This window comes from Canis lupus, chromosome 25 (genome assembly GCF_003254725.2).
Source record: "Canis lupus dingo isolate Sandy chromosome 25, ASM325472v2, whole genome shotgun sequence".
Classification (NCBI taxonomy): domain Eukaryota; kingdom Metazoa; phylum Chordata; class Mammalia; order Carnivora; family Canidae; genus Canis; species Canis lupus.
The window spans coordinates 5252041-5278204 of record NC_064267.1 but is presented as its reverse complement, the minus strand read 5'-3'; the positions used below and the strand labels follow the sequence as shown (position 1 = coordinate 5278204).

The window sequence follows — 26164 nt, the reverse complement described above, 5'->3', positions numbered from 1 at the left end:
AGTCCTCGAAGGGAGTTAAACTATGTTTATATTCATTTTACTTATGGGGAAGCTGAGGCACACATAGTTTAAGCAGCTGGCCCAAGATCACACAGCCAGTAAAATTCAGGCGATCAGATTCTAGAACCTGTACTGTTTATTACTGCATGACTTCTTAAAATAATAAGTGAAAAGCTTGTGCATATTAAATGCTTATTGACAAGGCTGTAGACTTTCCCACCACACAGAAAGGTGGATATTGGGTTGTGAGACTCCCTGCATTGAGGTGCTCTGTTACTTCCTGAAATGGGGAGCTATGCTCAGTATAGTCACCAGGTAGTCCTATTACTGAAGAAGTCTTGTCAATAAAAAACTTTATCAAATATGAATATTAAGTTCAAAAAAATTTTATTGATCTGTGAAATTCAGAATTTTAAACAATGGAGGGGGATAGAATAAGGAAGGGATATATTGGGAATTTCAGTAATAATTCTCTTCCTGCAGTAGGTTGGTGGTATATGGGTATGTTGTTTTTATTTTTTAACTATGCATATATTTTATATGTACTTTTCATTACTGTATTTCATAATATTTAAAAATATTTGATTTTAGGAATAATGAATGGAGAAAGGGGAAAGAAAGAAAAAACCACTTTTTCAACATGTCAATCAAGAATTTATATTAATAATCTGCTTTTGGTTTTTATTTTTTATTTTTTAATTTTAATTTTTATTTATTTATTTACTTGTTTGTTTATTTATTTATTTATTTATTTATTATTTATTTATTTATTTTTTGCTTTTGTTTTTTAAATAGTTTGTTGTGTTGCTGTGAGAAACTGTTTAGAATGTCGGCAGAGGCAGAGAGACAGGGGGAGCAAATCTTCCCATGGCAGCAGTAAACCTCAGGAAGCTCCCCAAAGTGTGACCGCCACAGCAGCTTCAAAGGTAATTAAACATTTTCTGTGTTAAATATAATGTACCTTAAATTTTTGGTTTTGAGTATGGGAAAAAAGTGACATGGTATTGCGTAATGAAAGAGCCAAGATCTGGAAATCATACAGCTGTAGTCTTTGATGCTGGCTTTTCTTCTGCATTATTGTGTTACTAAGATTATTTAACTTCTCTGAGACTTGCTATTAAGCGAAGATTCTAATATCTACTTCATAGAATTTTTATAAGGATATCAGTACACATAGCTCCTTTAAGTTCTTTGTTATTGCTATTTTTTCCTAGTTAACATATTTTCACGGAGCTCAATATATGAATAATGCCCTTTTTAAATGGTTGTTTTTGATGACAGGTATCAACATAATATGAAATATATATATATATTGATTACCCAGGAAATGAATGAATAGTGTATTATGGGAATATACCAATAATTCTCATTCTAAATTAGCTCTTTTTCATATGTTTAACTGCCCTATGCATCACCTCCAAACTTTTATTAACATGACCTCTAAGATCCTACATGACTAACCCTTGCTTCTTCAGCTGCAGCTTGCATCCCCTTATCCTCTTGCTTTTGCCTTTTTAGTCACATGATAGACTTTATTTTGTTCATCAGAAAATCTTTTTTTTCTTTTCCTGCCTTCAGACTTTATCATAGGTTTCCTTTACATGAAGCATCCATCCTTACTTTTCATCCACTTAAAATCCATTCAACTCTTGGCTTTAGCTTAAGTGCTCCTCTTTGGGAAAAATATTTTCAGATACCCGAACTGCCATCCCAGTCTAGGGTAGTTTCCTCTATTTTATATTTTCATAAAACCCTGTTATGTCTCTTATCACCCACCACACTTGAAGGCAGATATTTGCTATTGACAAACTTTTTTTCTGCTCAATAAGCGAAGACATGAAATAGAAGTTTAATTCATTTTAATAGTTCTATGGCTTCAAACTTCTGCAACTTTTAAGCAGAACAGCCACATATTTAATATATCTGTATTGCAGCCTCTTTTTAACTTGTGTAGAAAATATTTCTAAAATCATTAGATCATATTTTATTGCTAACAAGTCTTCAAAGTGTTCTCCATTGCTTAGAAAATTAATTATGAACACAACGACAAGAATGCCTCATGTTGGGATCCCTGGGTGGCGCAGCGGTTTGGCGCCTGCCTTTGGCCCAGGGCGCGATCCTGGAGACCCGGGATCGAATCCCATGTCGGGCTCCCGGTGGACATGTGGAGCCTGCTTCTCCCTCTGCCTGTGTCTCTGCCTCTCTCTCTCTCTCTCTGTGTGACTATCATAAATAAATAAAAATTAAAAAAAAAGAATGCCTCATGTTATTTGTGTAAGCATAGTAGACCGTATACTTGAGGACATGTCCATATCTTGTACATCTTTGCAATTGCAGAGCATGAATATTTAACACTGGCAGTACTTTGTCAAAAGAGCACTAACTTTAGATTCAAACAGGTCAGCGTTTGTATTCTGGCTCTACCCCGTAACTAGTTTTGTAATCCAAGACAAACTCCTTAGTCTCCTGTGCCTCAGTTTTCCAGTCTTTTAAAATGAATACAAATCTTAATTTACAAGGTGTTTATATAAACTAAATGACAAGCAGTAACGTATTAAAGTTTTTAGTTTCTGACACAGTGAACTTTCAATTTATACTAATTCCCTTCCTTTAACAGGTAGCCACTCAGATTATACACTCATAAAATGAATAAATAAGTGTTCTTGAGAAATTTGATCTTAAAGGTGTCTGTACTTAATTCACTAGAAAATAGGAAGCTTCTCAAGACTGTCAAGCCAAATATTACTCTGATTGTAGAACATAGAATGAAAAGTCCAATGGGAAGGAGTTTTGTAGTAATTTAATTGAGCTAGTCACTATCTCTCTAGCAAGAATCTTGGCAATGAAAAATGGTTAATAAGCAATGGATATAGAAATATTAGGGAAAAAGTGATAAGAAAACACATATCAAGGAAGATAATCAGTGGACCTGGTTAGTGAGGGTCTTTGTTTTTTTCCATGTGTTTATGAATTTTTTATGTGACTTTAGTAAGTAAACCATAGATAATTTTGATATAATATTAATTTCTGTAGACTTGCCTGGGTAATACATCTTCACTGGGCCTCACTTTCTGTACTTTGTAAAAAGAAACAATAATATAAGCTTTACTCATTAAAAAAGGTCTTTATAAGGATCAAATTCGATTATGGATTTATAAATACTTTATAAAATATAAAATTATATATATAAGAAAAAATATAAATTTCTTCATCTATATGCTTTTCATTTCAGCTGTAAACAATGTGTTATTTTCTTTAAGCATCCTGTGATAAGTAGTATCAGCTTATTATTTAGATTATATAGCAGAGGTCCAGAGAAGTTAAGTATCTCACCTAAGGTCATATAGCTGGTAAGTTGTGGAATTATAATGGAAAACAAATACTAAGTATGTCCTTTCCCTATTCTGTGCTGCAAAGGAATCAGACATCTTAATTTAGAAGTGAAAAGTCATAATTGAAATATATAGAGGATTTAGAAGGAAGTCTATTTATTTTTAATTAGTTGGATAACAACAAATTATTCTATTTGCAGGAATTGTATTTGGTACTCTATGTATATGATCTGATTTAATCCACACAATTCTTAACGTATTGTATGAGTGATAAAGTACTGGACTGAATTTCAGGAAACTTGGCTCTCACTAATTTGCTATGTCATACATTACTTAAAATTTGTCAGTTTTTATATCTTCAGCTATTAAAAGGACTTTTGGTGGTTGTGATCTTTTTTAAAGAATTTATTTATTTATTTATTTATTTATTTATTATTTATTTATTTATTTATTATTTATTTATGAGAGAGAAGAGAGAGAGAGGCAGAGACACAGGTAGAAGGAGAAGCAGGCTCCATGCAGGAAGCCTGATGTGGGATTTGATCCCAGGTCTCTAGGATCAGGCCCTGGGCTGAAGGCGGCGCTAAACCGCTGAGCCACCCGGGCTGCCCAGTGGTTGTGATCTTTAATGTCTTTCAGCTTTAATATTAAGGCTATGACTAATTTTTTTGTTTACAGTTTTAGCTTTTTGTAGATCATGAAACATACTTATACATATAAAATCTCATACAATGTCGTATAGTAATCTCATATGTTATAAAAGCATGATGGATAATAAATGAGCCCAGTGACTCAAAGAGATATAAGTAGAGATTGGGAAAACGAGGCTCAGAGAATGTTAGTATTAGTAAAAGTATTAGTAAAAAGCCCACACAGCAGAGTTTGAGCTCAAACATTCTGAAGTCCAAGATAAGTATCTTTTCAGTCTTACTACTTTTCTAAGTCTCTTGTGGTAGCTGTGGTGATGAAGAGCAAGAGCTTTATTAAGTAAGTGACACTGTGACGAGCAGAGAGGAGAACAGAAGCGGTGTCTTATAATAGAGTACTATTGTCAATAAATGTTACTCAGTGATAGGGAGGTAAAGACCATGGCTTATGTAACGCCTAAAGATACTAGAAGTTATACTTCTATATATGTTTCTGTATTATGCTATTTTCTTTTTAACAATTCTCTTTCTTTTTTAAGACTCCATTAGAAAGTGTTCCAGGTAACCTTTCTCCTATTAAAGATCCTGATAGACTTCTTCAGGATGTTGATATTAATCGCCTTCGTGCCGTCGTCTTTCGTGATGTGGTAAGTTATACCTGCTTGATTTCCCAGGAAAAAAAAAATCTTCCATTGTCATTTGTGTAAAATACTTTAAATGTTACAAGAAAGCTGCTATTACAACTAAATGTCCTAATGTCAGGAATTTAGGTTAGAGCATACTTCTGATTGTAAAATGATTGAGCCTTTGCTTTTTTTGAAAGCTTATTGATACATCATTTTTTTAGATGATGCGAAATTTTAATTTAGTTTGTGTATATACTAAGACTAGGGATAACCTTGAAAAATTATGATTCACTTTGTGTTGAATCACCTGCTTTTCTCTTTTGTATTCCTTACTTCATCCCTAGGTATTTACTATTTTATTATCAATGTTCCTTGTACTATGAATAAAAGAAATTAATTCAGTAAGGAGTTACTGGCAATTACTTTTTTGAGGGGCAGCAATTACTTTTGAAAGAAAATCTACATTTTTAAAGTAATAGGTATTTATGAGAATTTGAGTTACAAAAGTAGCATTGTAAAGCTTAAGGAAAAAATAGCTTGTGGAGATGGTTTCTTGAAATACCCCAGTTATATGATTACTTACTGAAGTTGAGTAAAGATAAGGTCAGCCTTTTCACAAATCACATAGAAACATCTGTGTTTCACAGCAGATCCAATAATGACAGTACTCTTTAACATAGTTATTATTTTCCGGCCACTTTGGATTCTGTTTGTCTTATTTTAATTGATGATTTAAGAAACACAAAAGAAAATTTAAGTATTTATTTGTTTTAAATAGGCTCCACACCCAGTGTGGGGCTTGAACTCTTTAACTCTGAGATCAAGAGTAAGAAAGTCTATATTTTAAATTTATATTTAACAATTAGTTGGCTAAGTACTTTGTACTTTAGAAAGTGGTTAAAACATACTTGAGTGACACAGCATAATAAAGCATGGTAAGAATATGTGACAGAAAAATTGTCACTCTCTTTAATATGTATCAGTTCTTACAAATTATTAGAAAAATTATAAACATACAAACAAAAAGTAGACAGTGGACAGAAAATATAAAAGATAAGGTAACAAATATATGATGAAGTCAGTATCACCAGTAGTCAAGGAATGTAGAAAAATAATGGTGAGATATATTTATTATTAGATAAATAAAAAATTTTAAATAATAGTCCCTAACATTGCAAGGGTGTATTGAAACATGCTCTGTCATATATCACCGGTAGACATTTAAATTGGATAAACTTTCTGATAGTTCTTTTTCATAATGTGTCAAAACTCTTACAAATATTGATGCCCTGTGACCCGGTGGTTTTACCTAGAAGTTATGTGACTTCATGTACTCATCAAAGATGCCTACAAGAAAATGGGCAACATTACAAATATCTAACAGTTTCAGCTTAATGGACCACAGTATATTCATTCAGTGGGATAGTGTGCAGCCATATAAAGTCATATTTTTGAGGGAAATTTAGTGACATAGAAAAGTGATCATGATATATTTTAAGGTAAAGCAACAGTACACAGAGTATTTATATTACATAAGTACTGCATTTTTATGTGAGTGTATGCACATGTACATGTGCACCTTCAAAAAAATCAAAAAACATACTAAGTGTTACTAATGATTATCTCTAGGTAAACAGTCTTTTATACTTTTTTATGTTTTCAGATGTTCTGTAAAAAAACCATTTTTCTTTGCAATTAATAAATAATAAAATAATTTTTAATATGGAGATAAAATGTACTATACTATAAAAACCATGATTTAACAGTCTTATAATAATCTGGACTCTAATCCAGACTTGAAGAAAAAAAATTACTAACAGATTAATCATTTAAAAATGAGACTTGAAATTCATCCTGAAAAAATGTGGTATGGAAAGAATGTTTTTTAAATGAAGAATGATTAAAACACAGAGCATACCTCATCTCCAAGAAGCACAGACAGACTTAAGATAGAATGGGTTTATGTTAATTAAGTGTAACATTGTATTTAAATTGTTAGGAAATTCTGCATTAGGTTTTTATGGTAGATTAGGATAATTTTTTCTAAGACTCCTAGACGTTAAATATGTTGGATAACCCAACAATGGTGGTGCCTAGCTTTGTTCCTGAAGGATGGGAATTTAGTGTTCCCAGATGTACCTTCCAAACATCATTAAAGTAATAAAACTTGTGTTTGTTGAGTTTATAATGGGTTTCAGACACTTAATGTATATTATCATAAACTTCCATTTTAGGGTAAGAGAAATTTGAGATTCAGAAACATTAAGATTATCCAGGTAGCACGAATTGGTCAGAACCCTAAAGAGCTCCCCAAAGCATTCTCTTTTTCTTTTTTCTTTTTTTCTTTTTTTTGTTTTGTTTATCCATGAGAGGCAGAGAGAGAGAGAGAGAGAGAGAGGCAGAGACACAGGCAGAGGGAGAAGCAGGCTCCATGCAGAGAGCCCAACGCGGGGCTCAATCCAGGGTCTCCAGGATCATGCCCTGGGCTGAAGGTCGCGCTAAACCGCTGAGTCACCCGCTGCCCGCATTCTCTTTCATCATCATATTTCATAGATTGTAAGGCACACTTTTTTTTTTCACTTTTATTTGTTTTTTTTTAAGTTTTTATTTAAATTTCAGTTTGTATACAGTGTAACATTAGTTTTAGGTGTACAGTATAGTGATTCATCACTTCCATACATCAGCTGGTGCTCATCACAAAAGGTGCACTCCTCTTGGAAGTATTTGACAGTTGATATATTTTAAAGTCAATTGTAGATATCATGCCAAGAATTTTACTTGACTTTTGAAATTTTTGTGAATCAGTAATTATTTTTAGTTGCCTTAATTTCACAAATAAATGAAACAAAAAATTAAGTTTTTAAGGAAAAGTATATGTACATTATACATATATGCATATAATATGTAATATATATACATATCTTGTTTATTTTCTATTATGAAGACATTGCTGATTTAAATTCACATGAACTGTTTAAATCTCTGTAAAGCATTGTGTGACAAAATTTGCTATGTGGTAAGAATAAAAAAAATTGAAGGGTGCCTGGGTGGCTCAGTGGTTGAGCATCTGCCTTCAGTTCAGGGTGTGATCCTAGGGTCCCTGGATTGAGTCCCACATCAGGCTTCCTGTGGGGAGTCTGCTTCTCCTTCTGCCTATGTCTCTGCCTCTCTCTCTGTCTCTCATGAATAAATAAATAAAATCTTAAAAAATTAAAAAAATTAAACTTTAAAAATGAACATTGTTTTCAGTGTTCCCCAGTAAACCAAAATGTGAAAGCAGATTCATTATGCTTCTATATTAGGTTCCTTCTATATGAAATAATATAAACTGAAGTAATTTTAATCCTTGAAAGTTGAATTTAAAAGTTTTTTTAACATCCTGGTTGAAGCATTAAAGTTTTTAAAGGATTTCAGAATTAATTATATTATTATCGATTCAAAATTGAATAGTGGAGGAACTCATATCTTAAGTAGATGGGGGAAACATAAGAGTTTGTCTTCATAATAATAAAATATGTAGGCAAGACAAATTAATTTGTATACAAATTTAGTTCTCCAGCTGTTTAGCCTCTATGTATGTTGTGCTTCATTTTTAAAGACAGAACTAGGAATAAGCAGCACAATTGGTTTGCTGATCTGGATTTGAAAAGAAAAGGCAACTGTTTTCATGCCATACTTTCGAGAGATTTTAGCTGGCTAGAACAACACTTCACAGTATCTGTTGTTTGCAACTCTGCAACTTTGTAGTTGACATAGGTTCATTCCACACATGCTTTTTAATTGCCTGGCACTGAGTTTCCAGTGGTGGAAATATAAGTGTTACAGAATATTACAGCTTGAGCTGTGTCTGAATTCATTCCTGGTCAATATCTTTGTTGATATGATTGCACTTCATTTTCCTTTATAATAACTTTATTTGATTTTTTCCTTCTCCATATATTTATTCCATCAGCATTATAATTCAGAGTATGCATTACAAACACTTTATAAGAAACTATATTTCTAGAAAAGCTATCACCCTCAGAGTATGACATACTAAATTTATGATATTTCAGAATAGATTTGGTCTATTTCAGTATTTTTCTGTATTAGCTGTACTAATTCCATTTGGTAGTATTAAATTATTAGTAAATATCTCGTTTGCTCTCTTTTCTGACAAATGCATATAAATACTAAATCTTGTTTACATTGTGCTTAAATGAAGTAAAAAATAGGTGCCTTTAATGGAGTTGCTAGACTTTGATTCATGTTTGCTTTCCTTATTCATATCATAGTATTTTTTATCTGTTATTTGTGGGCCACAATAATTACTTGCAGTTTCCTATGAAGTGTTACTTTTACCTAGCTTAGAAAAAGGGCTTTATAAACCATTTACATTTAATTCCTTCAAGTATGGTCTAATGTGAAAGTGGTATTGGAGGTTATAAATTTGCTTCCTTATCAGTTTTTTCCCTATAATATAGTTATTTAGGCTTTCAAGGTTACATGCAGCTCTTTATATTTTACAAAACATAATTACAGAGTTGTCTTTTCTACTACAGTCTGCTTTTTTAAAAAATTTACTTTTTAGAGAAGGGAGGCATGGGGGGAAGGGCAAAGGGAGAGAGAGAGAATCTAAAACCATCTTCCCTATGAGGGCAGAGCCTGATGTGGGGCTCTATGACCTGAGCCAAAATTAAGAATCAAAATTCAGAGTCAGATGGTCAACCAGCTGAGCCACCAAGGCACCCTTGCAGTATGCTTTTTGAAAACTATTCTCTCTATATCCTAACTTCACCAGTTGTTTTCATACTTTTTACCAATTTGTTGCACTGGAAAAGCTCCCATATTGTCCTTGAGCTTTTGAAATTCAGAGCCTCAATATTGGCAGTATTTTAGAGGTCATTTTTCGAGTGTAGAATAGTGGGACTGCTACTCATTTTTAACTATTTATGTAGTCACAGATTGCATTAGTTTTTCTTAAGCTGCAATATCACACTTCTAGCTCATACTGAGCTAATATAAAGTTCACATTTTCTGTTCCCTCATTGTTTATGTTTCCCCTATTTGTACTCATATAGTCTCCTGAGTTAGTAATATGTTAGAATTGTAATGTAGCTCAATTATAGTTTTATTCTATTAATTTTTTGGTTATAACATTTGGAACTATTGATTTTTATGCAGATATTATTCTTTCAGCCTTTTGCTGTCTGTATATTTTATAATATACATACTCTGTTGTTATGGAAGAAATGAACAGTAATGGTGAAAAAGACAAAGAATAAAATTTTGTGGCATATTCAGCAAAATTTTAACATTCTCATTTTTTAAATTAAATTTCAACCTATAACTTAGGTGATATATTCTTAGAGCTTTGTATTTATACTTAAATGATTCTAATTAAATAACATGTATACTGAGAAGTTTTAATTAAAGTTAAATGCCATATTTTGCCTCCATAAAAAAATAAAATAGTTTCTTGTACCCCGATAACTTTAAAAATTTGAATGTCAGAACCTCCTTTTCATTTTATGCAGGATGATAGCAAGCAGGCACAGTTCTTAGCTCTAGCTGTTGTTTACTTCATTTCGGTTCTGATGGTTTCCAAGTATCGTGACATATTAGAACCCCAGCGAGAGACAGCAAGAACTGGAAGCCAACCAGGTAGAAACATCAGACAAGAAATAAATTCACCAACAAGTACAGGTACTATTTTTTTTTAATTATTTGAATTCTTATCATTTATCTCCTCTTTATTTCATTTTTACATCCAGTTTTAAACTAATCCTACTCATAATCACCTCACATATTTATAAGTAGGTGGTATATAAATACCAATTTAATATTCCTCAATTCCACAAAAATGTGTTAATTTCTATGATATTTGCTATATTCTCTTTTTATCAGTGCAGTTTTAGTTTTAATGTTCCATCTGTTAATGCAAATCATTTACTATTTAATATGCAAATAACTTGTGTTTTAAATGTATTATTTTTTAAATTTTATGAACATGAAAGTAGAAGATTCTTAGAGAGTAGTTCAAAACCAAGAATAAGCCTAAATATAAATCTTTATAGCCAAGTTCAAAGATAGCTTCTTTCTTGCTGGCTTATTCTCTTTCTCCTTGCTGTGTATAATTATTTAAATATCTAAATATTCTGTCAGAGATTCAAATAAACAAACATACATTCTAAACTTTATACTAAAGTTGCTTCAACTAAACTCAGAGACGTACAGACAACAATGAACCATCTTGGATCATATTTTTTTATCTTATTTAGAGAAGAAGCTCATGTTGTGGGAGTTCTTGCATCATCAGCTTTGCCTACTTCGCTTGAAAATGATAAACACATTTTCTGGCAACTAATATTTTAACATCTTGGGATGCTTTCTGTCAGTTGCATTTCCTGCCATGTGTTTATATCAAGGTTATTTCTTGGTTGTTTGCAATGTATCCTTGGTAACCTAGTGGTTATTTCATGTACCAATGGATTAATCTGTAGTTGAAATTGTCTTACCTAAATAAATGCATATGATATATAAATAAAATGGACATTTAAAAAAGTGAGTAGAAATTAGTGGTCAAATCTCTGTATCTTGTTTTCCCTGAGCATATCATATCTCCTTTACCTTGCTGTTGTGGAAATGTGAATTATGTTTTAGATATAATACTTTATTGTTGCATGAACACATAAACATGATATTATTTCTTTGTAGTATACTTTTAACTTTATTCTTCAAACTAAACATTATCCTACCATTCCAGTTTATGTCTTTTGACCATTTAAAACACTAAGACTCTATTATGTTAATTAACTCTTTCTTCATTTTAAATGCATTCATGTCAGCTTTAGATGTATAAAACAAGTAATATTTTAGTCAGCCTTCCAGTTCTGATTTTGTGTGTGTGTGTGTGTCTTTCTGTATGTTGCTAAAATTACTCTATTTAACAGGTGTATGATTTTTCCTTTCTCTTAATACATAACCTCTTTCCTTCCTCCAGAGATGAGTCTTTATTGCTAGTACTGTTTGCATGTTGCAGTAATATAGAGTTGTCATGGATCTCCAGTGGACCATGTTGCAGGTTGTTACATGCTGGCTCAAATTTGATTCCATGATTTTCTCTACAGTTGTGGTCATACCATCTATCCCTCATCCAAGTTTGAACCATGGATTCCTTGCCAAGTTAATTCCTGAGCAGAGCTTTGCCCACTCATTTTACAAAGGTAATATTGACCTCATCTCCTGACCTGTTTGGGCATTTGTATTTCATTAATTGTTATACAATAAATATCCATAATGTAATTGTTTATAAACAAGTATATACCTCAGGTTTCATGGAGATACGTTGTTTTTATATTTGGCTGTTCAGAGCAAAATATAGTTTTTATATTTATATTTAATTACATTTCTTTAAGTATCATTTGCAAATTTAAGAATATTTAATTATATATAAGAATATTCAGTGATAGCATTCGCTAGAGATTGCAGAAGAGTCACACCTTAGTAGCAGAACTAAATCAGCCCTAGAGTAAAAGCTACTCTAGACTCACAAGAAAAAAAAGCTTAAAAACAAGTCTTGAAAACATCAAATTGATCTGTAGATCACTTAATTTACTGTCAGAGCAAAGTTCTACCTCTTTTTAAAGGAATACAAAAAAATTCTTCACCAAACAACATAAAATTCCGTGTTATGCATTCAATAAAAATTATTAAACATGTAAAGAAGCAGGAAAATGAAATATATAAGCAAGGGGGAAAATCATTCAGTAGAAACAGACTCCAATAGCAGTATCAGCAGATAAGAACATTTAAATGGCTTTTGTAAGTACCTTGAAGGTATTTTTCAATCTAAAAGAAATAGTGAATGTAATGAGGGAAAAAAATGGAAGATTTTTTTAAAGGAGCCAGAAAAAATAAAATAACTGATATGATGTCTCTGGATAAAGGTAACATGGGATTGCTCTCTGCAGAACAGGATTATAGTGGGCCGAATTCTGTACTTCCCCCTTGCCTGCCCCACCCCAGATTTTCCTGGGTATATACCCTGGATGAGTCCTGGGACAATGAATAGCATAGATTTTGATCCAGTGACTGTGTTGTATTTCATAGCACAATTGCTTTTAAGAGAAAGTGATGATCCATATAGTCCGGACCCAATTACATAAGCCTGATAAAGGCAGAGAAGTTTTCTCTGGCTTGATTACAGAAAAGGAAGCCAGAGAGACTGAGAGTGTAAAAGTGACTTGACTAGAAGAAAGTCCTTTATTGCTGAGATGAAGGTGACAGGAGTTCAAAGATCTGAGATCAACTTGTAGGAACTTGAGATCACTACCTGGCTGACAGTCAACAAGCAAGTGGGGGGCATTAGCCTGCAACAACAAACAACTTAATTCTGCCAATAACTTGAGTGAGTTTAAAGAGAACCCTGAGCTCCAGATGATACCATAGTTCAGTGTTTTCCATATATTGGCTAATGATATGGAAGACTAACTTATAGAACAAATAAAGCAGTGAAATCCTTTTTTTTTTTGCGACTTGATGAATGCACAGACTTTTTTTAAAAAACAAATGTGCAACCTTTGAACATCATGATGAAATAAAGGAAAAATCCTTTCTTTTCAGCTTTATTGCTTACTAACATCCAGCTGTGAACTAAGAAGTTAGATTAAAAGTCTGGAGTTCGTTTTGTTTAAAAGATGTTCCAAAGGTTTAGCCGTCGTGGCAGGAGAATATTGTAGAATAGTTACCCAGATCAAGGAGCCTATGTCAGACTATCAATGCACTGCTTTCTTTATCAAGGATATTTTCTTGTGAAAACAATATTAGCTGAACTGTACAGTGTTCTTAGTGGCTAATAAAGTTTTGAATTACTTTAAGACTGATGTGGTGAATTTGCTATTTTCTTTACTATGTGATAATATGTAAGCTGATCATAAGTCCTTGTTACTGTATGCTATGGTACATTGCAAAGAAAAGTCCTGTTGATGATGTTGAAACTAGAAAGTCAATTCTTGGTGTTTTTACAGGATAAGAAACCAATTTGATTCCACTCTTTAAAGACTAGTAGAACTGGCTTCTTTGTCAGACATGTAAAATATCTTTAATGAATTAAGTACTTAAAAATGGGGAATGATTGCAACATGTTTTTTTTTTGAGTTAGCAGAAGCGATCAAAGGACAAAAAGAATCTTGGAAGTTTATGGTATCTATGACATTTTTTGTTCCTTAATTATTATTTAATATTATCAAGAGAGTATCTGGATTTTTAAGGATGATTGATTTTGCTTACTGTTGAAAATTTATCTCCTGATATTTTATGTATTTGATAGAATGTTTTGTGTTTAATTTTCTACCAAAAGAAGATTCATACATAAAAGATTCATGGAACTGGAATCCATTGCTTTCATTGAAATATAATTTATATTTGATTATAACAATATAAGATAAGTTCCTGGAGCTGGGCGTTGATGAGCATTGAGAGTACATTTTGAAGATAAAGCATTTCTAGTTTCATTTTGGTTAAAGCTTTACAATGAATATTCTGAGCTCTCTGATTTTCATTCTATTAACATACTCCTGTGATACTGCTTTCTTTTTCTTTTTTTTAGTTAAAGATTTTTATTTATTTATTCATGAGAGAGAGAGAGAGAGTGTGTCAGAGACATAGGGAGAGGGAGAAGCAGGCTCCAAGCAGGGAGCCAGATGTGGGACTCAATCCCGGCACTTGAGGATCATGCCCTGAGCTGAAGGCAGATGTTTAACCACTGAGCCACCCAGGCGTCCCGACACTGCTTTCTCTACTCCGCATGATATTAAAATAAAACAAAAGTAGGTTAACTTTATGTTATTCCCATGAGTGACATTATTGGCAGTTCAACTTGGATTAGATAAGTTAATAAGCAAAAAGCTGCCACTGTCATATTATCAACTTTAAATATTTATATTACCAGTGTTGATATAAAACATTTATATACGCATCTCATTTGGAGAATCACTCTTTTGCTTAAACTTTTTGTTTGTTTGTGACATGTAATGGGAAAAAGTCACATAATAACAACATTTGTATATATTGGTCACCTGTACACACACTTTCAGTGAACAACATGAACAGTTTTATAATTATTTTCTTTTTCCCATTGTTATCTTTATTCTGGTTAAATTGAATTTTATTTTTTGTTTATGGAGTCAAATAATAAAAACAGCTCTGCTTTTATTTTGTGTACTTAATTTTCAAAATTATTTTAATTCATTTTCAGAATGTCAGTCAGTGACAGATTGAAAAAAAGGTAAATTTTCACAATTAATTTGAAAAGCGCTGATTTGGACTACTCTTCATCTTCACACTTCACTTTTTTCTTTCAGCTCATTATTGAGCCTTGTAAAAATTCTGAACTAGCTCTCTAGCCTCTCTCTCTTTTTTTAATCTCTGATAAAAGATGATAAACAAGTGTACACCTCAGTTTTCATAGAGTCTTAACCCTTTTTAAATATATATATATATATGTACCATGATTTGCAAATTGGATAAAATTCTGAAGGGTTAGAATGCAAAAATATGTACTAAAGTACACATATAATTATAAGCTATGATATTTATATAGTGTAAAATATTTAACTCTTAAGCTAATAATTTTACTTTTAGAATTGTATCCTAAGGAAAAAATTAAAGTTATGCCAATAATTTATATGGAAATATTTTTACTACTCAGTTTTTATTTAATGTATGTTTAGAAATAAAGTTAATATTTATTAAGTAAATTGTTACATTCATATCAAAGATTTTCAATATTATAAATCTGTTATTTTCCCTCACTGTTGAGATCATTTTTAATGTATCCTTTGTAATCCATTATGTGGATGCATTATAATTTATAAGTACTCTAAAACACTGTCATTATAATATTTATATAATTATTATTTGAGACCGATGTTGCATAATATAGATTTCATTAATTTACAGATAATAATCATGCCTGAGTATTCCTAGCAAATATTTCTTAAAAATGTCAATTTTTTTAAATAAATGTCTGTTTTCAGTATTAGTAAAGGTACTAACAAAAGCTTCCTCTCCTCTTTCTTTTTCTTCCATCCTGCAGTTTAACCTTTTGTTAAATTTACTTTATGATTCTTACATTATATATTTGTTGAATTAAATGAATGGTTTCCTGTTACATCCTAAGTGCTGGGAATATGCAATAGTGAATGAAAAGTCTCTGTCCTTATGAAATAACACTCTAGCAAGGTAGATACATTTAAACCACACACATAAACATATAATTGCAAGTTATACTGCATTCTGAGAATAAAATTAAACTATTATGAGAAACTACAGAAGAAGAGACTTAATTTGGTGTTAGGAATGACTTTTCATAGAAGAGACATTTAAACGGGGAACAAAAAGATGAATTCAGTGGGTTTATGTAGGGCTTGAAAACTAAGGATTGGGTTTTTAAAATAAATAGAGGAATCTTGTATTAATGCTCTATGGCTGCGATTACAAAATACCACAGACTTACTGGCCTAAAACAACACAAATGTATTATCTTACAGTTTTAATTACAAGTGTAATATGGATTTGGCCAGGCTAAAATCAAGGCTTTAACAACACTGTGTGGGTTTCTGGAAACTCTTGAGGAAAATCCATTTTCCTTGCCTTTCAGCTTCTAGAGACCACCATATCCCTTGGCTTATGGCATTCTTCCTCTTTCCTGCATCTTTATAACCTGGAACAATGCATCTTTCAGACTGTTATTCTGTATTTACATTCTCCTCTGAGCACAGCTAGGAAAGGTTTCTTTACTCTAAGGACTTCTTAGATTGAGCCCACCTGGATAATCCAGGAATAGTCTTCGTTCGGCAAAACCCTCCCACTTGATGTCCTTCTTGCTAAAGTAAGGTAACAGGCATATGTTATGAGAGTTAGGACATGGATATTTTTAAAGAAAGTGTTCATAATTTGATCTGCTATAAGTATCATAATCTGGCTTACAATTTTACAAGAGTATTTTGGGTATAATGAGGGAATAGAGTAAAGGGGGCATTAAGGAAACCTGGATAAACCAGTTGGAGGCTATTGCTCTCTAGGTAAGTGATGCTATTGCATAGCACGAAGGTGTGGTGGCAGTGGAGATTGAAGAGAAAGAGAACTTAGACATAGTATGGAGGTAAAAGTGAAAGTATATGGTAACAGATTGGATGTGGGGCATATGGTATGCCAGGTTTCCAAAGATAATGCCTGGCTATCTGTCTGAAGTTCTGAGATAGAATGGCCATTTATCAAAGCAAACAGTACTGGTAAGTCAGGTTAAAGAGAATGACCAAGACTTCCATTTTCAGTATGTTAATTTTTTTCTTTTCTTTTTACTATATGACTCCCTTTACCCATGTCTCCCTTGCTGCCCCAGCAACCAGAACCTATTCCTTCTTTGTATCTATGAGCTTGATTCTTTTAAGATTCCACATATGATATCTATCTTGAGATCATATGATATTTATCTTTTTCTGAGTTACTTCACTTACCATAATGCCCTTGAGGTCCATCTATAGTGTCACAAATGACAGGATTTCATTCTTTTTAATGGCTGAATAATATTCCATTTTGTTTGTACACCACAGTTTCTTTAACCATTCATCCATTGATGGACACTTAGGTTGTTTCCATATCTTGCTGGTTGTAAATAATATTGCAATGAACATGAGAATGCATTCATCTTTTCCAGTTAGTGTTTTTGTTTTTTTCGGATAAATTCTCAGAAATGGAATTGCTAGATCATATGGTGGTTCTATTTTTAATTTTTTGAGGGATTTCTGTACTGTTTTCCATATTGGCTGTACCACTTTATATTCACACCAACAATGTACAAACGGCTCTTTTCCCTCACATCCTTACCAAGATGTTATTTCTTGTCTTTTTGATAGTAGCCGTTCTGACTGGTATGAAGTGATATCTCATTGTGGTTTTGATTTTCCTTTTCCTGATGATTAATGATGTTGAGCATTTTCTTACATATTTGGTGGCCATCTTTATGTCTTCTTCAGAAAAATGTCTATTCAGATCACCTGCCTTTTTAAAAAATGGATTTTCCTTTGCTTTTGAGTTATATTGAGTACCTTATATATATTTTTATATTAGTCCCTTATTGGATATATAATTTGCAAATACTGTCTCTCATTTAATAGGCTATCTTTTCATTTTGTTGATGATTTCCTTGCTATGTAGAAATGATTTAGTTTGATAGTGTCTTATTTTGTCCTGCTTTGTTGCTTTTGCTTTTGGTATCAGATTAAAAAAAAAAAAAAAAACATTGCCGATACCTATGTCAGGGAGTTTACCACGTATGTTTTCTTCTAGGAGTTTTATAGTTTCAGATCTTACATTCAAGTCTTTAATCTATTTTGAGTTAATGTTTGTGTATGTTGTAACATAGTGGTCAAGTGTCACTCTTTTGGATGTGGCTGTCCAGTTTTCCCAACATCATTTGTTAAAGGGACTATCCTATCTCCCTTGTGTATTTTTTAGTCCTTTGTTGTAAATTAACCATATAAGCATACGTTTATTTTGGGCTCTATATTCTGTTCCATTGATCAGTATGTTTGTTTTCATGCCAATTCCATACTCTTGGATTACTGTAGCTTTGTAATATAGTTTGAAATCAGGGAGCATGGAGCCTCCAGCTTTTTCATTCTTTCTCAACATTGCTGTAGTTCTTTGAGGTCTTTGTGGTTCTCTACAAATGTTAGGATTATTTATTTACTTCTGTGAAAAGTGCCATTGGAATTTTCATAAGGATTGCATTGAATCTGTAGATTACTTTGGGTAGGGTGGGCATTTTGACTGATTCTTCTAATTTTTTAGCATGGAGTATCTTCCATTTATTTGTTTCTTCATTATTTTACATTAATGTTTTGCTCTCAATATACAGTTCTTTATGGTCTTGGTTAAATTAATTCTTAAGTATTTTATTCTTTTTGATGCAATTGTAAATGGGATTGTTTTCTTAAATTCTCTTTCTGATTGTGTATGATTAGTGTATAGGAATGCAACAGATTTCTAGATACTGATTTTGTACCACAGCTAACTGAATTTCTTTATCCTAACAGGTTTTTGTTGGAGTCTTTAAGGTTTAATATATATAATATGTCATCTGAGGATAGTGACAGTTTTTCTTCTTCCTTTACAATTTACATACCTTTTATTTCTTTTTCTTGCATATTTATTCTCGCTAGGACTTTTAATACTGTGATGAATAAAAGTAGCTAGAGTAGGTATCCTTGTCGCGTTTGTGATCTTAGAGGAAAAGCTTTCAGCTTATTGCTACTGATAATGTTAGCTATGGATTGTCATATATGGCCTTTATTATGTTGAGGTCTCTGTACCCATTATGTTGAGAGTTTTTATAGTAAATTGGTGTTAAGTGGTGCCTGGATGGCTCCTTTGGTTAAGCGTCTGCTTTGGGCTCAGGTCATGATCCCAGTGTCTACCTCTCCCTCTGCCCTTACCCCCTCTACCCCAGCTCCTGTTTGCTTGCGCTCTCTCTCTCTCTCAAATAAAAGCAATAAAATCTATCTTAAAAATCTGATGTTAAATTTTGTCAAATGCTTTCTTTGCATCTATTGAGGTGATCATATGATTTTTATACTTCTTTTTGTGAACGTGGTTTATCACATCAACTGATTTGCAGATGTGGAACTATCCTTGTATCCCTGGAATAAATCCCACTTGATCATGGTATATGATCCTTTTAATGTGTTGAATTTGGTTTGCTAATATTTTGTTGAGGATTCTTCCATCTATGTTTATTAGGGATATTGGCCTATAATTTTCTTCTCTTGTGGCCTTCTTGTCTGGTTTTAATATCAGCGTAAATGCTGGCCTCAGTAAAATGAGTTTGGAAGAGCTCCCTCTTCTTTGATTTTTGGAAGAGTTTGAAAAGGTACTAATTCTTTAATGTTTAGTGAAGCCATCTGGTCCTAGACTTTTGTTTGTTGGTAGATTTTGATTACTGATTCAGTCTCTTACTAGTAATTAGTCTATTCAGGTTTTCTGTTTCTGTAGGATTCAGGCTTGTTAGATTGTATGTTCGAGGAATTTTTCTCATTTTTTCCAGATTGTCTAATTCATTGGCATAGTATTATTTGTAGTAGTCTATGATCCTTTGTATTTCTTTGATATCAGTTGTAAGAGCCCTTCTTTCATTTGTGATTTTGAGTACTCTTTTTCCCTTGATGAGTCTAGCTAAAGGTTTGTCAATTTTCTTTATCTTTTCAAAGAACCAGTTTTTTTTTTCAGCTTTCAGTTCCATTTCTTCTCTTTGATCTTTTTAGTCTCTGTTTATTTATTTCTACTCTAATCATCATTATTTCCTTTTTTTTTTCTGCTGACTTTGGGCTTCATTTATTCTTCTTTTTCTACAGCTTTTTTTTACACCTTGAGATATAAAGTTAGACTATTTGAGAATTTTCTTCTTTCTTGAGGTAAACATTTCTTGTTATGATCCTCCCACTTAGATCTGCTTTGGCTGCATCCCACAAATTTTGGTATGTTATATTTCTTTTTTAAAAACTTTTTTATTTAAAAAAATTTTTTGGTATGTTACATTTCCATTTTCTTTTGTCTCAAGGTATTTTTTTTTCTTTTTTGATATCTTTGACAAGTTGATGGTTTAGTAATATGTTAACTCCATGTATTTGTGAATTTTCTAGTTTTCGTTGTGTAGCTGATTTTTAGTTTCATAACATTGTGGTCAGAAAAGATGCTTGATACAATTTCAGTTTTCTAAAATTTATTAAGACTTGTTTTGTGGCATAATGTAATCTGGAGAGTGTTCTGTGTGCACTTGGGAAGACTGTGTATTCTGTTTTCATCTGCTTTTGGATGAAGTGTTCTATATGTTATCTGTTACATCCAACTGGTCTAATGTAGTGTTTAAGCCTGATGTTTCTTTATTCTCTGTTTCTCCAATAGGTCTGTCAATATTTACTTTATAAATTTAGGTGTTACTGTGATGGATAAATAAATATTTACAAATATTTTATCCTCTTGTTGAATTGACCCCTTTATCAACATGTAACTACCATCTTTGTTTCTTATTGCAGTCTTTGTTATAAAGTGTTTTTTCCGATATAAGTATAGCTACTTCAGCTTTCTTTTCGTATGGAATATCTTTCCATCCTGTCACTTTTATTCTCTGCATGTCCTTACATATGAAGTTAGTCACTTGTAGGCAGCTTATAGATTGGTCCTTTTTTTTGTTTTTATTTTTTCAATCTATTAAGCCATTCTATATCTTTTTATTGGAGAATTTAGTTTATACATGTATGTTATCCTGATTTTTATGGCTACTACCCAGGGCAAACCTCTTGACCACCTGGCTCTGAAGGCCAGAGGAGCTTGTATTTGTGGTGTTACAGGATTGTAATAATCTGTGTCACCCAGAAAGGAGTGTTCCAGTCCGATGTCCCATTTTTGCAACTGCTACCAGGGGACAACTATATATCACCTGACTCTGGCAATTTATGCTTATGAATCTAACAGGGCTGTAACCAATGGAGAAAGAGTTCTGAAACATTTCCCACCCACAGGGCACAGCTAGAGGCAATAGACCCAGGAAATCTGTCTTTCTGGGAAGAAGGCTTATTAGCTAATCATCACGGCTACACCCTGAGGGGCAGACTTCTAATTAAACATGAATCTAAAGGCTGACTTTATCAATTGGAGAAGGACAAACATTATATGGTCTCATTCATTTGGGGAATATAAAAAATAGTGAAAGGGAATAAAGGGGAAAGGAGAAAAAATGAGTGGGAAATATCAGAAAGGGAGACAGAACATGAAAGACTCCTAACTCTGGAAAATGAACTAGGGGTGGTGGAAGGGGAGGTGGGCGGGGGTGGGGGTTACTGGGTGGCGGGCACTGAGGTGGGCACTTGACGGGATGAGCACTGGGTGTTATTCTGTATATTGACAAATTGAACACCAATAAAAAATAAATTTATTAAAAAAAATAAATGCTGACTTTAATCATTTCCAGTGACCTTCAAAGACAGGCACCGTATTTGGACACTCCCTCTGCTACACTCTAGAATTCCAGTGTCTCCCGGAGGGGAGCTTTACATGTCTCTGGTGCCCTGGTTTTTCTGTGCTCTGTTTTCTGCAGCTGCCACCCAGGGAGTGCCCCTTGATCACCTGGCTCTTCTGGGTATGGGAGCTTTTATTCCTGGATCCTATAGGACTTTGCCAAGCTGAGTGACAGTTCTTGGCAGGCTGCCACGACCAGGGTACTACCCAAGACAGCAGACTGGGACACACCCTCTAGTCTTTTTTGTGAAAGTGGTCTCTCTGCTCGTCCTGAAACTTGGCCTTTGGCACATATCTTATGGCCTGTGGAGTTGATCCCAAGGCATATAGCCTGTGGATGCCACCTTGGTGCTTTTCTTTTCCTTGCTTCAGGTTTTTGGTACCTCCCAATAAAGAGCATGTGCACTCCTCCCAGAACCCCTTTTTTTTTGCATCTGCCACTCAGGGGACACTGCCATACCATCTGGCTTTTGTGGCCAGTGGGATTTACATTGTTGGTTCCATAGAACCATATATATTTTCATAATTTAAGGTGCTGCTGCCTCAGGGTCTGTCATCTAATTAATCTGAATCAGGATTCTTCCTTTAGGGATACTGGCAGGTCTTAGCACATCATCAGTTACTGGGAGCTACCAAAACATAGCAGGCTGCTTGGATAAGTGCAAAGGTTTGAGAGACAACAGCATTTGGGTTGAATGCAAGATTCATCTCCTATAGGAGTTTGCTCCTTTGAGCCTGGGAGAGGTGGTTATTTCATACAGTGCATTAGAAACCAAGACATAGAGGCAAGCAAAATGAAGAAACAGAGGAATATGTTCCAAATGAAAGAAAAAAAAAACCTCAGAAATAACATTAATGAAATATAGTTAAGTAGTTTACCTGATAAAAAGTTAAATGGTCATTGAGATACTAATTGAACTGGGAAAAAGAATGTGTGAGCATAGTGAGAACTTAAACAAAGAGATGGGGAAAATAAGAAAGATACTAGTTAGAAGATACAGAGCTGAAAAAAAAAAAAAAACTTAAAAATTAGGGTGGTTCCAGAACAGACTAGATGAAGCAGAAGAAAGGATTAGTTAACTCAGAGACAAAATAATAGAACTCCTATAACCCAAGCTGCAAATATAAGAAAGAGTGAAGATAATTTGATGTTCTTATGGGACAACATCAAAACATACTAACATTTGCATTATAGGATTTTCAGAAGGAGAAGAGAGAAAGGAATTTTACATGAAGAAGGAATGGCTGAAAAATTCCCTAGCCTGGGGAAGGAAGTGTATCTAGATGTATTAATTTTGAGATGTCTGTGGAAGTCTTCTAAGTCTTTGAAAAGCTTAATCAAAGAAAGGAGAGTAGTGGTGATAGACTAACAAGTGTCTTAATCCTTACAGCCTACTTAAGATATACATTTTTCAAGCACAATCCCTGCAATTCTGAAAGCTAACTAATTTTTCCAAGATCACATGGAAAACTAGCAAGTTATGAAGCCAGAATTGGTACTTTGATCAATTTGATTGCATCACTATCATCTTTCAGTCATGACATATCCCTTCAAAAAAGGAGAAGTAACCAAAGCAGCTTCAGGGCTAGAAATATAAGGGGCTGTGGGGCTGAGAAGTTGTTCTCTTAGGATAGGAGATACTGGTCTGCAGATAGAGGGGCCAGAGCTAAGAAAGACAGGAGTTGATGAGTAGAGAGAATAACTGATAGATGGTTTGGCTCTATATTTTCTTACAGGATATGGTGACTGTGATGATGATAACAGTAAAATCAATAATGGCAGCAGTAGGTACAAAAACTTAGGTTACTTGATGCCAGGCACTATTTATAAATTATGTTCTTTAATCATCACAACTGTTATGTATAATGTGCACTTGATGTATGTTCTGTTACTATGCCAGTTTTACAGGTAAAAGATTGAAACTGAGAACGCTTAAATGGTTCATTTGATATCCCAAAGCTAATAAGAGGTAAACAAGTCTACACTGAAAGTCAAAGAGTCTTCATTTCAAAGCCTGAACTCTTAACCTTGTATGTAACATGCAAATTGTGGCCTATCTGATAGATGGTAATAGAATTATACTGTTACTTGGCTGTTTCTATTTTCCTGCAACTGAAGACAAGTTTTAGGCTTATATGTTGGCATTTTGTTATTAGTGCTAATGGTTGTCCCTATAACACTATGGAAGTGCTTGATGTATTTCAATGGGAAAGTGTTTTTTCTTTGAGAAGAAAAGAACTAAAGAGTACTACAACAAGATAGGGCTAATGAAGAGCAAAATATGTATATATGAATATCTTATAATTGATAATTGATACTTTACTCAAAATATACAAATTGGCATTGTAAACATCACTCAAAGATAGGAATTCTGAAAGAGTAGAGTAAGGACCTCCAAAGAACTGCTCCTCCAAAAAGCAATAAGAATGCTAGCAAAAATTGTCAAAATCATCTTTTGCTCACATCTGGACAGTTGTCAAAGGCTTGCAACAATCCAGAGAGTGCTAATTCAAGAGAAACTGCAGAATCTTTTTAAGAATATCAGGCTGTTCGGTGATTTAACTTGCACTATTTGTATCCAGTTCTCCTCAGTTCTGTGGTATCCTTGAATGTCTGCATGCAGACAACTGTGGTAGCTGTGAAAACCAGCAGCCTAGCAAAGCACTGGAAGGAAGCCAGTTAGGTTTGGAAATTTCAGAAAGTCCACTGAGCACTGTCACTATCTGTCCTGTCTGGAAGCTCCCTGGGAAAGCTTTGTTCACAGAGCTTGTCATTATTTAACCTGATCAGAACTTAACTTGATGAGAAAAGCCCTAGATGTTTTTTGAAATAGTTAGCAGCAATTGATTTTTTTTTTTTTTGCAGCAATTGATTTTTTAATATTGCAGCTCCCCGAGGTAGCAGTACCAGTTGAGGCAAATAAGAACCTTATCAAAAGCTTAAAAGGAAGACCTTCCAGGAGGGGCCTGGGAAGGCCCCAATCATTTACTTCTGGGTAACCTTGAAGGCTCTGTGCAAGCAAAAAATGAAGGCTAAGGCAGATTGTCAAAAGCATGCCCTACCACACACCCAGAGCCTCTGGCAAAGAGTGGAAGGTGTACTGGTACAAGATAATTAAGGCAGTCTCTGTCTAATCATTAGCTGATCATTGAGCTAACTGAACAGACACTTCAACGACTGCAGGTGTTATGGGGATATCAAAAAATATCAAATATCCAACACAATTCTATAAAATTTTATAGTAGAATTGTATAGAATTTTTTTAAGAAAGTCAATAAACAGAGTAACAATGAGCCCTATAGGAAGAATCTGATTTCTAAAAGTCATACATTATCTGAAAATGTTTCAGTTTTCAACAAAAATTTTTTGACACTTCTAAAGAAACAGGAAAGTATAGCCAAGATAAAGGGGAAAAAAACAGTCCATTGAAACTGCCCCTGAGAAAGCCCTATTATTGGACTGACTAGAAAAATCTTTTTAAACCAGTTATTGTACAAATGCTCAAATAACTAAAAGAACACTTTTTTTTTTTTTTAAGGAACATTTTTCTAAAGAAAATATGAGGGTGCTATCTCACCAGAGAGATTATCAGTAAAAAAAAATTATAGAAAAGAATTTAAAAAGAGATATGAAGTTGAAAATCATAATAACTAAAATAATTCATTAGAGGGGTTCAACAGAATATTTGAGTTGGCAGAAAAAAGATTCATCATACTTGAAGGCAGGTCAATTGCTGTTATCTTAGGAATATTGTTCTGAGGAACAGAATGAGAAGAAGAAGGAAGAAAAGCGAAGAGCCACAAAGACCTGTGAGACACCATCAAGTGAACCAACATACAAATAATGGGAGCCTAAGAGAAGAGAGGAGACAGACTTGGGAAGAAAGAATTTTTAAATAGTGGCCTGTGGGACGCCTAGGTGCCTCGGTGGTTAAGTGCATCTGCCTTTGGCTCAGGGCGTGATCCTGGAGTCCTGGGATCCAGTCCCCAGTCAGGCTCCCGGCATAGAGCCTGCTTCTCCCTCTGCCTATGTCTCTGCCTCTCTCTCTCTCTCTCTCTCTCTCTCTCATGAGTAAATAAAATAAAAGGAAACTGGCCTGAAAACTTTCCAAATTTAATGAAAATCATTAGTATTCACATCCCAAAAGCTAATCTACTCCAAGTAAGATAAACAGATCGATATATCACAATCAATTAGAAGTACCTTTCTGGATCTTAGTTGTTTATTCTGAATTATAATTTTGTCTCTTATGAGCATATTCACTGGTAATATTAAATTCCTGAAGTTGTATTCTTATACATTTAATGTAACAAAAAATAAATCATACATAAATAAATTGCAAAAAAATTACTCAGTGCAGTGTTTGTTGTGTAAAAAGAATAATAATGATTTCAAATCTTTTTATATATGGCAGCTTTTTTCTTTATTGGAATTCAGGTCAATTTTTGTGTAACTTGGCATTTTGGGATTTAACATAAACCAAACATACAAGTTAGTTAT

General features: G+C 33.4%; 1 protein-coding gene across 11 annotated transcripts in view; it reads left to right on the top strand.

The window, feature by feature from the left end:
- The window catches only part of NBEA (neurobeachin), a 674158-nt gene that overhangs the window by 207096 nt on the left and 440898 nt on the right, over positions 1-26164 (top strand). For 9 of the 11 annotated variants that reach the window (XM_049101413.1, XM_049101412.1, XM_049101415.1 and 6 more), the window contains 4 exons: positions 796-926; positions 4519-4626; positions 10122-10290; positions 11715-11810. In XM_049101413.1, coding sequence (XP_048957370.1) covers positions 796-926; positions 4519-4626; positions 10122-10290; positions 11715-11810 — 504 coding nt within the window. The remainder of the gene's footprint in view (positions 1-795; positions 927-4518; positions 4627-10121; positions 10291-11714; positions 11811-26164) is intronic. The other 2 variants (XM_049101416.1, XM_049101417.1) reach the window with 1 other exon arrangement.